The sequence below is a fragment of the Oryx dammah genome, unplaced genomic scaffold (assembly GCF_014754425.2).
Source record: "Oryx dammah isolate SB20612 unplaced genomic scaffold, SCBI_Odam_1.1 HiC_scaffold_14, whole genome shotgun sequence".
Lineage (NCBI taxonomy): Eukaryota > Metazoa > Chordata > Mammalia > Artiodactyla > Bovidae > Oryx > Oryx dammah.
Window position 1 is genome coordinate 19,585,411 of NW_024070198.1, and position 17,143 is coordinate 19,602,553.

The 17,143-nt window shown below is 43.4% G+C and overlaps 1 protein-coding gene across 1 annotated transcript in view; it reads left to right on the forward strand.

The window, feature by feature from the left end:
• CNNM1 (cyclin and CBS domain divalent metal cation transport mediator 1) overlaps positions 1–17,143 on the forward strand; it is a 65,254-nt gene that overhangs the window by 13,909 nt on the left and 34,202 nt on the right. The window contains exon 2 of the mRNA XM_040254195.1: positions 14,519–14,662. Within this exon, the coding sequence (XP_040110129.1) occupies positions 14,519–14,662 (144 nt within the window). The remainder of the gene's footprint in view (positions 1–14,518; positions 14,663–17,143) is intronic.

A 17,143-nucleotide genomic window follows, 5' to 3' on the forward strand; every position in this document is an offset into this window, starting at 1 on the left:
TTAACTGAGAAACCAAGTAAACACACGGGTTGAGAATCATATGCCTGACGTACAATAGGCTTCAATAAATATTTGCTGAATAAATTATTAGTTAGGCTTAGACTGGGAGTCTCAGGTATGGGGTTGGTGTACAGACCTAGAATAGTTCCTCCTGGGACCAGACTCAAAACCGTGTGAAGTCACCTCCAGATAATGGGTGGTTACGCTGCTATTTTTGTAGTGTTGCTTAGCAAAAACAGACTGCCAACCAGCTTAGAGTCTAGTGACTAACAACTATTTTCTTCACGCCCTGGTGATGCTGGTTACCATGGTGTTCTGGTGACATGGCTGCCTTTTTTTTAATAATTGCCTTTTAGTGGCTCGAGAAGTTTTTTTGTGATAAATGCATTGATTATTTCTGATGAAGTAGGGCAGGATTACTACAAGGTACAGACTTTTTTAAAAAAAAAACCTAGAAAAAGGGACTGTTTTGCTTTTCCAGATTAAGGTGGTTGCTGCAGGATTGGTAGGATATTTTTTGTGTTGCTCTTCCCGATTTGATAGAAAGTGATTTGATATGATTGTATAAATTTTTTTTTAAAGTCTAGCTTGTGTCAAGGTAATATTTCTCATCTTATTCTTTAATACTAAAATATTAAACTTAGGAGTTAGAGCTCCTTTATAAACTTAAGAGGCTATAATTATTGGCACTGTTAAAATTTTGGTATGCCATATATCATCACACTGGAGGAGGACATGGCAACCAACTCCAATATTCTTGCCTGGAGAATCCCCATGGACAGAGGAACCTGACGAGCTACAGTCCCTGGGGTTGCAAAGAGTCGGACATGACTAAGTGATTAAGCAAAGCACATCTCATCACAAAGAAGCACCCTGTTAAGCCAAACTGGTTTTGTGGCCCAGGACTGTCTAGTATAGAATTTTAGAGCATGAAAAATGACCTTGGAAATCATCTGATCCCACTCTTTAATTTTTTTGTAATTTTTCTTTATTTATTTTGGCTATGCTGACTCTGTTGCGGTGCGTAGGCATCTCATTTCAGCGGCTTCTCTTGTTGGGGAGCACTGGCTGTAGGCATGCGCGCTTCAGTAGCTATGGCTCACAGGCTCGAGAATGGGGGCTCAGCAGTTGTGGCGTAAGGGCTTAGTTGTTGCAAGGCGTGTGGAATCTTCCCAGACCAGGGCTTGAGCCCGTGTCCCCTGCATTGGCAGAAGGATCTTATCAACTGCACTACCAGGTAAATCCCCCTGTCCTTTAATTTTAAGGCAGAGAAAGCTGAGGCCCAGAAAAGACAAATTATAAAAATAGCGATGATAATCCCTTATAGTTGCAAAGCATTTACATTTGCAAAGATCTTTTCAAACAGTAATTCATTTTGTGTTCACCATGCATGTGAAGTCAGTAGAATTTATCCCCATTTTGTTGAAGAGGCACATGGGATCTGGAGACACAAGTGTCCTGTTCAGTGTTAGTGACTGAGGCAGAACCAGAAGCCACATCTGTGATTCACTGTCTCAGACCACAGAGCCACAGCCAGACAGACATAGTCACAGGAACCTGGGCCCCGCTCTTCTGTTTACTAGCTGTGTGACTAGAGCAGGTCACTCCACCACTCCAAATGAGGCTTACCTTCCTTCTTAAAATGACAATATTTTAAAAATGGCAATATTGATCCTACATTGTAAGATTAACATGAAGGCTAAAGATTATGCTTATATAAGTACTTAAGACACTCCCCCATTTGCCTTTAGCCTCACTGATCTAGCTAAATGAATTCTATCTAGTTAGTTATTTTGTGTAACAAGTGCTTTCCCTGATTCAGCCCATATGGAAGTCATTGTATATAATAAGAAAATAAGAATGACAGCTGTTTACCTTGGATAGGGCCCAGAGACCAAATTGATTGTGGAAATTTCCTTGCATTTCTTTTATCCTGTCATCAGTTAGGTTTCCTTCTGTATCACTGTGACCTTCCTCAGGCACAGTAAATAAAAAAACATAATCTACAAACAAATATCATACCAGATCAATGAAAGCTCTTAAAGCTGCAGTTCAGTTCAGTTCAGTCACTGTCGTGTCCAACTCTTTGCAACCCCATGGACCACAGCACGCCAGGCTTCCCTGTCCATCACCAACTCCCGAAGCTTACTCAAACTCATGTCCATCAAGTTGGTGATGCCATCCAACCATCTCATCCTCTGTCATCCCCTTCTCCTCCTGCCTTCAATCTTTCCCAGCATAAGGGTCTTTTCAATGAGTCAATTCTTCTCATCAGGTGGCCAAAGTATTGGAGTTTCAGTTTCAGCATCAGTCCTTCCAATAAATATTCAGAACTGATTTTCTTTAGGATGGACTGGTTGGATCTCCTTGCAATCCAAGAGACTCTTGAGAGTCTTCTCCAACACCACAGTTCAAAAGCCTCAATTCTTTGGCAAGACGTATTTTGATAGAGTTAGTGGGAAAGAAGGCAACACATATACCCCAAGCCATGGAGGCCTCTAATGGCAGGAAGAAGAGTTCAGAAATGATCTTCCCTGGTTACCTGTCCATGTTACTGAGATGAGGAATAACCTCATGAATGTAGTGTTTGGGGACAGTCAATCTGTTTTTACTGGATAGGATTGATTACAGCAGAAAAAAACCAACAGGAGACCTGGGTAGGATATTGGTGCAATTCTCCAGGATACAATGAGAGTATGGAAATTAACGATATACTTGCAATTGGAAAGAGGGAAATATGAGGCTTCATTGCCTTCTGGACACTCCTGCTCAGTCTCCTTTTCAGTTCCTCCTACATCATATTCACTGATACATTGTCAGCACTTGGGACAGGACCTACCCCTATCAGACACTCAAATCTCTGTTGCTTGAATGTTGCATTTCTATGACCTCTGAATGTTGGGAGTGCCCAGGGCTGAGAAATAAATCTCTTTGTCTTCTCTTACTCCCTTTGTTTATTTCTTTCATTCTCCCAAAGATCACCAACCTAAACCAGACTTAAATTTCTAACTGACATTTGACATCTCCACTTGGAGGCTTAAAAGGCATCTCAAACTTCAAACTATCCAGAACTGAACTTCTGCTCTCTTTGCTAAATCTACACCTTGCGCAATATGCCCCAACTCCCTAAATTGCAGTTCCAGTCTTCTAATTTTTCAGGCCCAAACTTCTCTGTCTCTTTTGCCACACATCCAGTCCCTCATATGGGTTCTGCTTTCAACATATATAATCTGTCTACATCTCACTACCTCCAATACACCCTGGTCCCTGCCATCAGCCATCTCTCATTTGGATAAATACCAGAGCTGTGAGGTCTCTCTGCTTCCACCTCTGCCCACTTTGTTTCCACTCTTCAAACAGCTGCTGGAGAAATTCTTTTAAAATGTAAGTCAATGTTTTTCTTTTTTGCCAAAACCAAACATAGACACAAACACAAAACTCTACAATGGCTTTATCTCACCCAGAGGAGGAGCCTAAGTCCTCACAAAGACCTTTCAGGCTCTATCTATCAAAGTGGCAAATACTCCACCCCTTTCCTCCTTGACCTTGGCCCTCTACTGTCCTCTTTCACTCTGTAACCGTTCCTCAGGCACATCAGTTACACTTCCAAAACTCAAGCCTTTGCATCTTATGCTGCCGATATCCCCCAGCTATCCACAGGGCTCCCTACCTCACTGCCTTTAGATCTGTATTCATACACCAGCTTCTCAGGGAGTTTATCTGGCATCCCTTGCCTAGAACTGTACTACATAGTCACTCCGTCCACACACTCCCTCACCAGTCTTCCCTGCTGTGCTTTTCCCATAGCCAGAGCAATAGAGTTCGTATATTTATCTGCCTTATTATCTCTCACCCCATGTACTAGAATGTAAGCTACAGGAGGAAAGTGATTTTGTCCATCATGTTCATTCCTGCATGCCCAGTGCCTAGATGAGTGCTTGGCACATAGTAGTATTTAATAAATACCACTTAAGAGAATGAAGAGGAAAAAGAATTGGAAGTTTATTGGGATTTTTTTTTTTCTAAATAGGAGCAAAGGAAAAGAAGGTAAAAACTGACTCCTGGGTTAGAGCTGAAGGTGCCATTTGTTATGGTGGAGAGGGAGGTAGAGTGGGGATAGTGGGTCTTGGAGATCGTGTGTTCCTATTTGGATAAGTGATTTTGACAAGACAAGGGGAAAGCTCAGGCACAATGTCTAAAACAAGATGACAGTTCAAAATAGACTCTGATGTTAAGATATAAATTTAGTTCAGGAAAGAGGTAATGGTGACATTGAAAAGCTCTGCTGGGATTTTTTCTTTTTTTAATTGATTATTTGGCTCCATCTTAGTTGCTGTATGCAGGATCTTCAGTCTCTAGTTGAGGCTCACTGGCTTAGTTGTTTACAGCATGTGGGATCTTAGTTCCCCAACCAGGGATCAAACCCACATTTCCTCCATTGTAGGGTGGATTCTTAACCACTGGACTACAGGGAAGTCCCAGGGATATTTAATCCAGAGGAGAGAGAAGAGCAGAGGATCAGGGATTGGAGTGGATGTTCTTAACTGCAACTGCCCACTTTAGAGTCACCTGAAGATGTTTTGAACATCCCAATGCCTGGACCACACGCCAGACTAATTAGGTCAGAACTTTCCTGGGTGGGACACAGGTCTCAATAGGTTTTAAACTCCCCAGCTAATTCCCACAGGCAGCTAGTGTCAAGAATCACTGAGCTAATGTCTTTTAGATATATTTATCTTTGTTGTTGTTGTTGTTTAGTTGCTAATTTGTGTCGGACTCTTCTGTGACCCCCTGAACTGCAGCCCACCAGGCTCTTCTGTCCATGGGATTTTCCAGGCAAGAATACTGGAGTGGGTTGCCATTTCCTTCTCCAATATTTACCTTCAGGTGAGGATAAAGTAAAGGTATCCACAAGGGGAGCAGAAAAATATTAGTCATAAGGGTAGAAAGAAAAACAGGGTAGTCTTGGCCAGCTCTTCTCATACTCAGCTCCATAAGAGTCCTAAGAGTGGATCTACAGATTGTGACTCAAACGGCCAAGCTCCCAGTTGATCCTGAGATGCCTGGTTCAAGGGCCACCCTGAATAGCAAGTGTCAAGAGCAGTGCTTCTCAAACTCTAATGTGCCTAAGAATTACCTGGGATATCACTGAAGCAGCTGTCTGGACGCCACCCACCAAGATCCAGATTCTGTAAGTCAGGAATAGAACCCAAGAACCTGCATCATTTTTTTAATTCATTTATTTTAATTTAAGAATAATTGCTTTGCAATATTGTATTGGTTTCTGCATACCTCAGCATGAATCAGCCATAGGTATACATATGTCCTCTCCCTCAGGGACCTCCCTCCCACCCTTTGGGTTGTCACCAGCGCTGGTTTGAGCTCCCTGAGCCACGCAGCAAATTCCCGCTGGCGATCTGTTTCTCATATGGCGGTGCGCGCATTGCCTTGCTACTCTCTCCATTCATCCCACCCTCTTTTCACCGCTCCCCCCTGTCCACAAGTCTGCTTTCTAGGTCTGGGTCTCCGTTGCTGCCCTACAAATAGGTTCATCAGGACCATCTTTCTAGATTTCATATATACGTGTTAATGTAGGATATTTGGTTTTCTCTTTCTGATTTATTTCACTCTGTATAATAGGCTCTAGGTTCATCCACTTCATTATAACTGACTCAAATGCAAGAGCCTGCATTTTGAGTGAGGTGATATGCAATGCTGCTGGTCCCACACTTCAAGTAAAAGAGAGTCACCAAGACCACAATAAGGAAGAAGAGGCACTTGGGACTTCCCTAGTGGTCCAGTACTCCCAATGCAGGGGACCCAGTTTCAATCTCTGGTCAGGGAACTGGATCCCTCAGGCTGCAACGGAGACCTGGGACAGCCAAATAAATAAATAAATATTTTTTAAAAAAACGAAGGAAAGAAGAGGCACTCAATACTGCCTGCCAAATGAATAAAAGATATTGTAGGGATTCCAGAAAGAATAAGAATGTAGCAAAGCCACTAGATTTTACAAGGTGAAGGTCATAAGTGAGGCAGAAACCATAAAACCATAAAATGATTTCTGCTTTCCTTGGTTCTCTATTTTCAAGCAGTAAGCTTTCCCCCAGCTTCTATATTTTATCTTGGGAACAATTACCTTACCAAAGTGCTATAACTATTTTTGAAAGAGAGAGAAAGCAAATCAATTATTTGATTTTCTTCTCAAGGCATAGGAGGTATGCTAATAGGGTCCTTGGGAGCTCTTCTCTGTGGATATGCCTAAACCATCTAGAAGCTACATTTATTAAGGACCTTTGGAGGTTATTCCAACTTCTTCAAATACCAAAGTACAGTCGTAATGTTACGGACACTTATAACTTTCTTTAGGGCAAGGTTTCCAACCTTGACACTCCTTATGTTGAGGCTGTTGCAGAGCAACACTGCATGCAACCTCTAGATGCCAGTATCATCTCCTGCCCCAAGTTGTGACAAGCCAAATTGTCTCCAGACTGCCACATGTTCCCTGGGAGGCAAAAATCAGCCCCAGTTGAGAACCACTGCTTCAAAAGCAATGTTTGAAAACCTAGTCACCCTTCTAAGAAGTCTGACTTATGGCTTGGGCATGTTGATGCCAGGTAGTGAAGACCGGGCACTACCAGAAACCAGCACTAGGACCACCCTTTGGATTCTTGGGGCGACAGAAAAGACCAGTTTGACTTTCAAAAGTGGGAAATTTTATTGACCTTAGTTATACCAAGAGCCTAATGGATGGTGCAGTACTTCAAAATTGTCTCATTGGTACAAAAGCTGGATTCATGATACAGGATGCTCGGGGCTGGTGCACTGGGATGACCCAGAGGGATGGTATGGTGAGGGAGGTGGGAACACATGTACACCTGTGGCGGATTCATGTCAATCTATGGCAAAATCAATACAATATTGTGAAGTAATTAGCCTCCAATTAAAATAAATACATTTATATATTAAAAAAAAAGAAAGAAACCTCTTTCCAGGCTCAGCATGAAAGAGTCAGCTGCCACTCGATGCCCTGTAACAAAATACCATAACCACCACATCATATGAGAGAAAGCATTCATCAGCTTGCCACACAACTATCGTTTGTCCAGGAGTTTCTTTTCTCTCCTTTCATGAGTATTTAACATCTTGTGACTTAAACCAAGTACACAGAAAGGATGAGGATTGTATGAGAAATCTCAGTGCTTGTTTCTCTTCCTCAGTAGAGGTCATCAGACAAATAACCAGAGTGCCATAGAGCCTACCTATAAACCAGTGGTTTTCAAACTTTGGCCTGCATTATAACCAGCTAAAAGCTTATTAAACCACTGATCACTTGACTGTACTCCCCGAGATTCTGGTTTACTAGGTCTAGAGTGGGGCCTGAGAATTTGCATTTCAAGTGATGCTGATAGTCCAGGGACCACTCTTTGAGAACCTTGACTGTAAAGCAAGTAATAATTCTCAGACTTGGCTGAACACTGGTATTACCTGAGGAATGTTTTTAACGTCATGGCTCTATCCCAAAGAAATGAAATCAGAATGTCTGGGCATGAGATCCAGTCTTCAGAGTGTATTTATTAGTTTCTCAGATGATTCTTGTATAGAGCCAGCACTGAGAAACACTGAACTAGGCGGAATGGATTCCAAAGCATTGGGATACCTCTACCCTAGGTGGCCCTGCTTCGATGGACGTGAATCTGAGTAAACTCCGGGAGTTGGTGATGGACAGGGATGCCTGGCGTGCTGCGATTCATTGGGTCGCAAAGAGTCGAACACGACTGAGCGACTGAACTGAACTGAATCCCATATTCTTACCCCTTATGCTTCTTTGAGGATTACTTCTCCATTTCCACCAAAATCATCCTAACACTGTGGTCCAAACAAGTCTTAAGCCATAGGTGTGTATTCTCTACTTCATGTTTCATCAAGCTGTAGACAGCAATGGAGCTGAAGATTGCAAATCAGAGTCTGAGAGGAAGTAGCCTGCTGCTGCTGCTAAGTTGCTTCAGTCATGTCTGACTCTGTGCGACCCCATAGACGGCAGCCCACCAGGCTCCCCCGTCCCTGGGATTCTCCAGGCAAGGACATGGAGTGGGTTGCCATTTCCTTCTCCAATGCAAGAAAGTGAAAAGTGAAAGTGAAGTCACTCAGTCGTGTCCGACCCTCAGCGACCCTGTGGTCTGCAGCCCTCCAGGCTCCTCCATCTGTGGGATTTTCCAGGCAAGAGTACTGGAGCGGGGTGCCATTGCCTTCTCCGAGCAAGTAGCCTAGAGGGCAGCAAATCAAGGCTTAAGGAGTCTACAGCTCCTGGAAGGCACGAAAGGCATGTCAACAGGCCAAATCATCAGGACAGGACTGGGGCTTCTGCTGAGGCTGGATACTAGGAACATGGCAGGGATTCAAGCCAGTAGCTACCAGTTCAGAAGTAGAACACTACTGAACCAGATGGAATGTATTCCTACAACAGAGACAGCTGTTGCCTTAATTTCTAAAAAGTACACTGCAGTAAAATCCATTGTTTCCTTATCTTTCCATTCAATCCAGAGAGTTTCATATGTTGGTGTTCAGTGCCATGGTAGTATGGTCAAGGGACCTGTTAAAATACCTCATCAAGTGGTAGCGTTCATGAGCTTTCTGTTTAAAGAATTGCCTTTTGCCTGATTGTATCCTTTTTTTAAGTGCATGCAGGCTTTCTCTAGTTGCAGTGAATAGGCTTCTCATTATGGTGGCTTCTCTTACTGCAGAGGGTGGGCTCTAGGCACATGGGCTCAGTAGTTGCAGTGGAGAGGCTTAATTATTCTATAGCATGTGGATTCTTCCTGGACCAGGGATCGAACTCATGTCCCATGTACTGGCAGATGGATTCTTAACCACTCGATCACCAGGTAAGCCCTGAGTCTTTATATCTTAATCAGATCAAATAGGGCCTTGGAATTAGCAAACTTAAATTTTTTCACTTTGACTATTTTTAGCAAAAGGAAGAGTGATTTTTCCAGGGACCCGGTTGCTTTGGACTTACCTATAGGCTGGGAGTGTGCAGAGCAGCGTACTGAGCAAAGCACCCTCAGCAGTTCAACACAGCGTTGCTGTTCTCCACGTACCATCTTGTTTACAGTAACAATCCTAAAGAAATAGTCTTTTTAAATTCTTCAAGTGAAGTGGGCACCCAATGAGAGAGAATCCAGAAGTTGAGAAAGAAGCTATCTTGCTTCAAAATATGCATAAGAAACACTTGTATATGACACAGTTCTTATTGTCTCTCAATAGATTCTGGAGAAAGCAGGGCCAAACATCTCTAATTCACAAAATGAAGACTTCTCACAATTCTCAGGAAATCTCACAATGTCCATGACTCTCCTGTACCCTGTTTGAAACATCTTAACAAATTGGTAGTTCTATATAAATGTTAATGTTCATCATCATTAACCCCAAATTATTTCACAGTTCAGTTTGGTTGCTCAGTCATATCTGACCCTTTGCGACTCCATGGACTGCAGCATGCCAGGCTTCCTGTCTATCACCAACACCCAGAGCTTGCTCAAACTCATGTCCATCAAGTCGGTGATTCCATCCAACCATCTCATCCTCTGTCATCCCCTTCTCCCCCTGCCTTCAATCTTTCCCCGTATCAGGATGTTTTCCAAGGAGTCAGTTCTTGGCATCAGGTGGCCAAAATATTGGAGTTTCAGCTTCAGCATCAGTCCTTCCAATGAATATCCAGGACTGATTTCCTTTAGGATTGACTGGTTTGATCTCCTTACAATCCAAGGAACTCTCAAAAGTCTTCTCCAACACTGCAGTTCAAAAGCATCAATTCTTTGGCACTCAACTTTCTTTATAGTCCGGTTCTCACATCCATACATGACTACTGGAAAAACCATAGCTTTGACTAGATGGACCTTTGTTGGAAAAGTAATGTCTCTACTTTTTAATAAGCTGTCTAGGTTTGTCATAGCTTTTCTTCCAAGGAGCAAGCATCTTTTAATTTCATGGCTGTGGTCACCATATGCAGTGATCTTGGAGCCCACGAAAATAAAGTTTCTCACTGTTTCCATTGTTCCCCCATCCATTTTCCATGAAGTGGTGGGACCAGAATCTATTATCTTAGTTTTTTGAATGTTTTTCACTCTCTTCTTTCACTTTCCTCAAGAGGCTCTTTAGTTCTTCTTCACTTTCTGCCTTAAGGGTGGTGTCATCTGCGTACCTAAGGTTATTGATATTTTAAATTTCTTTCACAGATACCCAAATTTCTAGTAAGTTGGAAGGAAATTGAAATCAATAGGCTAGTGGTTGTGAGAGGGAACTTGAGAAATTCTGCTAGTCTGTAGGGGGAAAGCATTCACAGAACCTCATAGAAGGACATCAGAGGGGATTAACCAAGATTGAAGCCACTCCCTCAAGTGTGCCATTGGGAAGTAAACAGAGCACTCATCCATGGGAGGAGAAATAAAGCATGTTAGAAACCAGGTTTTGCCCAGCAAAAGATGGAAACACTTGTGGAATTTGAGGCCCCACTGCCGCAGTGTTGAATATTCATAGGTCATCCCTCAGGGTTGGTAAGATCTCTAATAGAGACGTGAACCTACTCCATCCCAGGCCCACAGCTCCGCAGCACTTCTGGGGCCCAGGAAGAGGAGGAGTGCCAGGGCTTGCGTCTGCAAGGCCAGCTGCTTTGAGGGAAGGGCCTGGGTATGTGTGTCATGGGAGCAGCTGGCTCTCTTGTCCCATTGTCAGCTCAGAACAGGGTTATGTGATTATCGATTCCTGTTCCAGTCTGTCCCCAAGAAACAATGACTTCCTTCATTTGTTTGTAGATCTCTACAGGCACTTGACAGACTCATAAAGGCTGATTGTGAATTAGAAAATATTTCTAAATAGATTACACAAGTACATTGTCTTGAATATCATATAATTAGGACTTGAAATCATTATTCCCTGATGATCATATCATTTGTCCTCAAAGTGACCTTGAAAGGTATAGACCAAAGGTGGATTTTCACATGGAAGTTAGGACACTTCTTGTGAAACAACATAAGATGTTGATTTATGTAATCCCATTATATGAACTAACCTCTTAGTGGCAGGAAGTATGGCTGTATTATATATATATTCTGGGCTTCACATAAGAAAAAATTATCCAATTATAGAAAATAATTTTAAGAAATCACTTTTCCAACTTTTTCCATTATGCTAGTCATTTGTTTTATCATCTGCTAGCACATGTTAGCAGAAAAGTGAGAGCAGGTGCCAGAAATTTAAGAACATGTGTTAAAAAAAACAATTTTAAATTGAGCACATCCTAACAATTAACATAATCTAATTTAAGATACAAAACATTTCAATCCAATTGGGCAGGATGTAGTTATTTCAAAGAATAATTTTAGAACCACTGATTCAGTTTAAATGTTAATTTAAACACACAGTATTTTAGTTTTTAAAAAGGGCTTTGTCTGGTTTTAATATCATGTATTACATAAACTGTGGACTTTTATTCAGTCTTAGTTCAGTTCATCAGGCACTTATTGGCTGCCTGTTGTGTAGAGAAAACCCTGACGAAGTGTATGAGCCTTTGTCCTGAAGAATCTTACAATCTGAGGAAGACACGTAGGCCCAGTAGAGCAGGGGTCCCCAACCTCCAGGCCACGGACTGGTACCTCCTGTCAGATCAGTGGCCCCATTAGATTAGAAATAAAATGCACAGTAAGTGTAATGCACTTGAATCATCTCAAAACCATCCCCCTCCCCATCCATGGAAAAATTGTCTTCCACGAAACCAGTCCCTGGTGCCAAAAAGTTTGGGGACTGCTGCTGTAGAGGACACACACATTGTAAGTTATGAGAAGCAGCAAATTGTGATAAGTGCTTTAATGGAGTTATCAAGGGCTTAGAAACACAGGCAAGGAAAGGTTGGTTCAGATTCAGAATGGGGCAAATCCAGGAGAGCTTTCTTGAAGAGCTGGCACTGAGCTGAAACTTGAAGGTCCTATGGAGACAGAATGGGAAAAAGAAACTGTGAGTGAGCGCCTGGAAAGTGGGCGTGGAGGAAGTTAGGAGCTGGAGGTAACGCAGCTCCTTGGGAGCAGGGATATTTGGAGGATGTGGCAGGGCATGCAGTTAGAAAGATAGGGAGGCGCTACATTTTACAGTCTTGAGAATACCAAACTAATGAGCCTAGATTTGACTTTGTGCACACTAGGGAGGGTGTTTGAGCGGAGGAGTGGCCTGATCAAGTCAGTTTGGGAGTAAGTTGCAGGATAAGTTGAAGGTGGAGAGGAAATTAGAGACTATTTTTGAGTGATATAGATGCCATCTGTCCCGTTAAAAATCCCAACAAGTAGCTATCTTGCGATTTGAAGTATTTGAAACAGAAATTCATGTTGTTTAAATTTTAATGGTTAATTATGCCCTGGCAAGCTTACTACTCTGATATTTCTAACAGTGGGCAAGCAAAAGCTTATACAGGGTAGCAGTGATAAGGCATGAACTTCCTTTTTTAGGGAGGCGGGGCAAGAGTAACATCTGAATCGGTACCCTAGATAGTCTCCTAATTTAAGGAGATGTTCTCTTAGCCAAGGAAAAGAACCACCCAGATTGTCCTTTTAGAAACAGATCCAGAAAACGTATCTATCAGTGGATGAAAATAAACCAAGGTAAAGCAGGACTCAGGTAAGACAGTCTCTAGATTAGGACCAAAAACCAGTTTACCTGGGTTCACAAAGTCTAGCTTTGCCACTTACAGACTGTAACTTTAGGCTTATTAATTAGTTAACCAATCTGTGCCTCAGTTGTTTCGCTTGTAAAATAGGAATAATAATGGTACTTGTCTCAGGGGTTGTTATGAGGATGAAATGAACTGATACATGTAAAGTGCTCCAAATAGTACCTGGCCTGTAGTTATCTCAATAAATGTTAACTGTTGTTAGTCAGTTGTTGGGCAGTAAGTTAACTAAACTGCCTATGACATATTTTAGTTTACACAGTGCCTTCACACTCTGGAAACCTCCCTGCCCCTCCTCCCTAACTACCCTAGTGACTATCTGTGCTACTGATCCTGGACACATCCACTAGGTCATTTGAACTCCACAATCACTCGATGGAAATTGATTGTCCTAGTTACCTCTGCTATTAACAAGCCACCTCAAAACTTGGAAGCATAAAACAACAACCATTTTATCATGCTCACAGATTCCTGAGTCAGGAATTCAGTGGGAGTTGCTTATCTCTGCTTCACAGTGATTGTGCCTGTGGTTAGAAACGTCTTAGATGACTGGGGAGAATGCCAGCAGGTGGGGCAGGATCCACTGCCATAGAAGGCTTCTTCTCTAACCTGTCTGGCACTTTGGTGGGATGGCGGAAAGGCCAGGCTTAGCTGGGACTGTCACCTAAGCACCGACATGGGTCCCCTTCACCATGGTGGCCTCACAGTAGTCATCAGACTTCTTAGAGTGTTTCTGCAGCAGAAGCTATATGCCTTTTATGATGCATTCTCAGAAGCCTCATCGCAGACACTTCTCTGTTCTCTGAGCTTCCCTGGTGGCTCAGGTGGTAAAGAATCTTCTTGCAAGGCAGGAGACCCGGGCTTGATCCCTGGGTCAGGAAGATCCCCTGGGCTTGGAGAATTTCGTGGACAGATGAGTCTGGTGGGTTACAGTCCATGGGGTCGCCAAGAGTCAGACACAAGTGAACAACCAACACTTGCACTTTCCCTGTTGTCGATTGATTGAAGCCTGCCCAGACTCAAGGGAGTTGATTAGACCACGCTTCTCAATGGGAGACATCTCAAAGCCTCTGGGAGCCGTATTGAAAATCACCATTTTAGTAGTATCCTCTAATGCTGGATGAGAAGCTTGAGATTCAGTACAGGTTTAATGTACTGGTTTGTCCAGGGTGAGTCGCACAGACAGTCACTAAGATAGTTAGTGATGGGGGCGAGGAGGTTTGCAGGCTTCTAACCTAGTTCTTCTAACTCCAAACTCTAATTCTCTCAATTAGATTATTCATCCTCCTTCAGCTTAGATATACTTCTTAATATAGGAAAATTACAGGAAAAAAAATGAAATGGCATTGTGTATATCAGGTGACTTTCTTTTTATTTATTTGTTTATTTGTGGCTGTACTGGATCTTTGTTCCCACACATGGGCTTTCTCTAGGTGCGGCGCGTGAGCTCTGGAGCACAGGCTCAGTAGTTGTGGCACACAGGCTTAGCTGTTTCAAGGCATGTGGAATCTTCCCAGACCATGGATCAAACCCATGTGCCCTGTATTGGCATGCAAATTCTTAATCACTGGACTACCAGGGAAGTCCAAGTAACTTGCTTCAAAAGAGATAATGATATAAAAGTATAAAGTTTGCATTTATAAGAGGTTGTACACAAACTTCATATTTTAAAGAGATCCTGGAATGGGTTCAGTGGTTCAGTCCTAAGATTGGTCAGAGAGCAATTTACTATCGTTTTCTCACAAGGAAAGTTCTCTGAAAATATCCCAGATGCTTAACTGTGACTTCCTTTGTCTCTAGGAAAGTCTCACCTGGCCATTGTCCAGCGGGTGAATAACGAGGGAGAAGGGGACCCCTTCTATGAGGTGATGGGTATCGTCACGCTGGAGGACATCATAGAGGAGATCATCAAGTCAGAGATCCTGGATGAAACTGACCTCTACAGTAAGTGGCTCTTGTCCAAAGCCATCATATTTTCCTCTGAGGTTCCCAGAGCTGGCTTAATTTAATGGACAGTGTGAAAGGGGGTCAGGACAAGCCCCAAGTGTTGCTGTGTGTCAGCCCTCTCCTGCCAGGGGCTGGCATGACAAGATGCCCCAGCTTGAACCACCAATGAGTCACTGAGAGTATGCTAGCTAAATGTTTATCAAGAGAGAACCTTCAGGAACAGAGCCAAGACTATGAAAAGGGGGCCTCCTGGCCTTTGGATGGAGGAAATGAAGTGCACCTAGGATGACCTCTCTGCCCTTGTTTCTGCCCCCTGTGTTGTTCCTGGTTTGTCTCTTTGTCCACCTGGACACAGACCCCAGCATCCCTGGGGGTTCACTCATGATTCACTCACAACAACATCAGTGTGCTGTGGAGACTCATGACATCACCCAGCACAACCTAAGCCAAACCTAAGTCGTCCTTTTAGACGCTGCTCTTGTCCTATGTGTGTTTTCAACCCTGCTGCCTGGTCCCACCCCTCCTCCCTTTCCACCCCTGGCTCTGGTTTTGTCTCCTCACCCTCCTCCCCACTCCCCCTCAGGAACAACACAGGTTCCTCCCTGCGATAGTGACTGCTTTCGTTACTGAGACTTATCAAAGCTTTGCGTACAAAGATTACAAAGGCCTGCTTTCCTCAAAAATGGGAGTGTTATCAAATCCATGGGAGTCCCTAGGCCAGTAAGTGTCCCCTCCTCCCAATTTCATCAAGTGGGACAGCAGTCCCCATCCTCCCCTCAGAGAACCCACTCCAGATCTGTGTCCTTGGTTTGCTGGAGGCAACTATTCAGAGATAAGCTCCTAGTAGAAAAAACTTCAAGACTCTAAGGCAGTGAGTGGTACAGAAAGAGTGCTTGCCTTTGGGGTGAGAAGCGAAACCAAGGTGGGCCAAGCCTTGATGAAACGTAGCAGGAGCGTCATGGTGTCTGCTGTTGCAATGGAGCCCTGGCCCAGCTCATCACCTTAAAATAGGGGTTGATCTCTCCGTCCCCCAGTCCTTTCCCCCTTCTCCACCTCTACCTGTCACCCTGCTCTAGATTTAGAAATCCCAATCTATATCTCAATAGATATATCGGTGAAAACATTCACATTAAAGTGTTAGTGGCTGACGTTAATAATAGTGACAACAGTCTGAGTAAGCTCTTCCTAGGGCATTTGTCTCAACAACCTGATACTCCAATACTCACTATTAAAATAGAAGGAATGGGGACTTCCCTGGCAGTCCGGTGGTCAAGGCTTCATCTTCCAACCCAGGTGGTATGGGTTCAATCTTTGCTTGGAGAGCTAAGACCCCAAATGCCTCATGGCCAAGAAAATGAAAACATAGAACAGAAGCAATAGTGTAACAGATTCAATAAAGACTTTAAAAATGGTTCACATTAAAAAAAAAGGGATTTTAAAAATAAATAAAATAAAATAGAAGGAATGAAGAGGGAGATCAGAGGAAACTGATTCTCCAGTGATTAACTATTTGGTAGCATTCTGATGCAGGAGGGAGAGGGAACATTTAGACGAACACGTCATGTAAATCAGAAGGTTACTTACTAGTAATGGAAAAGATAGATGGTCTTTTATCAGCCCAGATAAAATGGTCTGATAGATATATTTGCTGCTCTCTTGCTAAACCATTCTCTCTCTAAAAGAGAGGGTTACGATTTTCCCACTCTTATAAATAAGCATGAATCCTTAAGAACGGTGAGAAGGCTGAGGAGCCAGGACTACTGTGTTGCTTCTCCCCAGATCCTGACCCCGAGGAGAGCTGGGCCTGGATCTCACTGTGGGATCTCACCATTTGTGGCAACCAGACACAAGGAGCCTTAAAGCTGGGGCCGGGAGTCCAAGACAGGCCCACAAGAGAGCAGAAGAGCAGTGTGGAGGAAGGCACTTTCTTCCTTCTAGAAGGGAGCTCAGTCATGTGGCAGAGCAAAATCAGGAGGGGGAGAGGCCCAGGGAGCCTGTCCCCTGGAGTTCTCTCCCTTTCATTTCCACTATGTCTGTTCAGCCTGCACTGAGAGTTCCCTGCACTTATGTTTTGCTCTAGGCCAACTTTAGAAAAACTCTAATCTGCTTTTGTGCTCCCCTAGTGCAGGTTAAGATAGGCTAAAGTTTCAATATTTGACTCAGTACTAAGGGAAAGCAAGAGACATATGACCAAGGAAAACCTACCCTTTACCCCAAAACAGATTTTTGTTGATTCATTTGACTGTGTCAGGTCTTGGTTGCAGCGCTCAGGATCTTTTTAGTTGCAACATGCAAACACTTCGTTGTGGCATTTGGTATCTTAGATCCCTGCTGCTGCTGCTGCTGCTGCTGCTAAGTCGCTTCAGTCGTGTCCAGCTCTGTGCGACCCCATAGATGGCAGCCCACCAGGCTCCTCCGTCCCTGGGATTCTCCAGGCAAGAACACTGGAGTGGGTTGCCATTTCCTTCTCCAATGCAG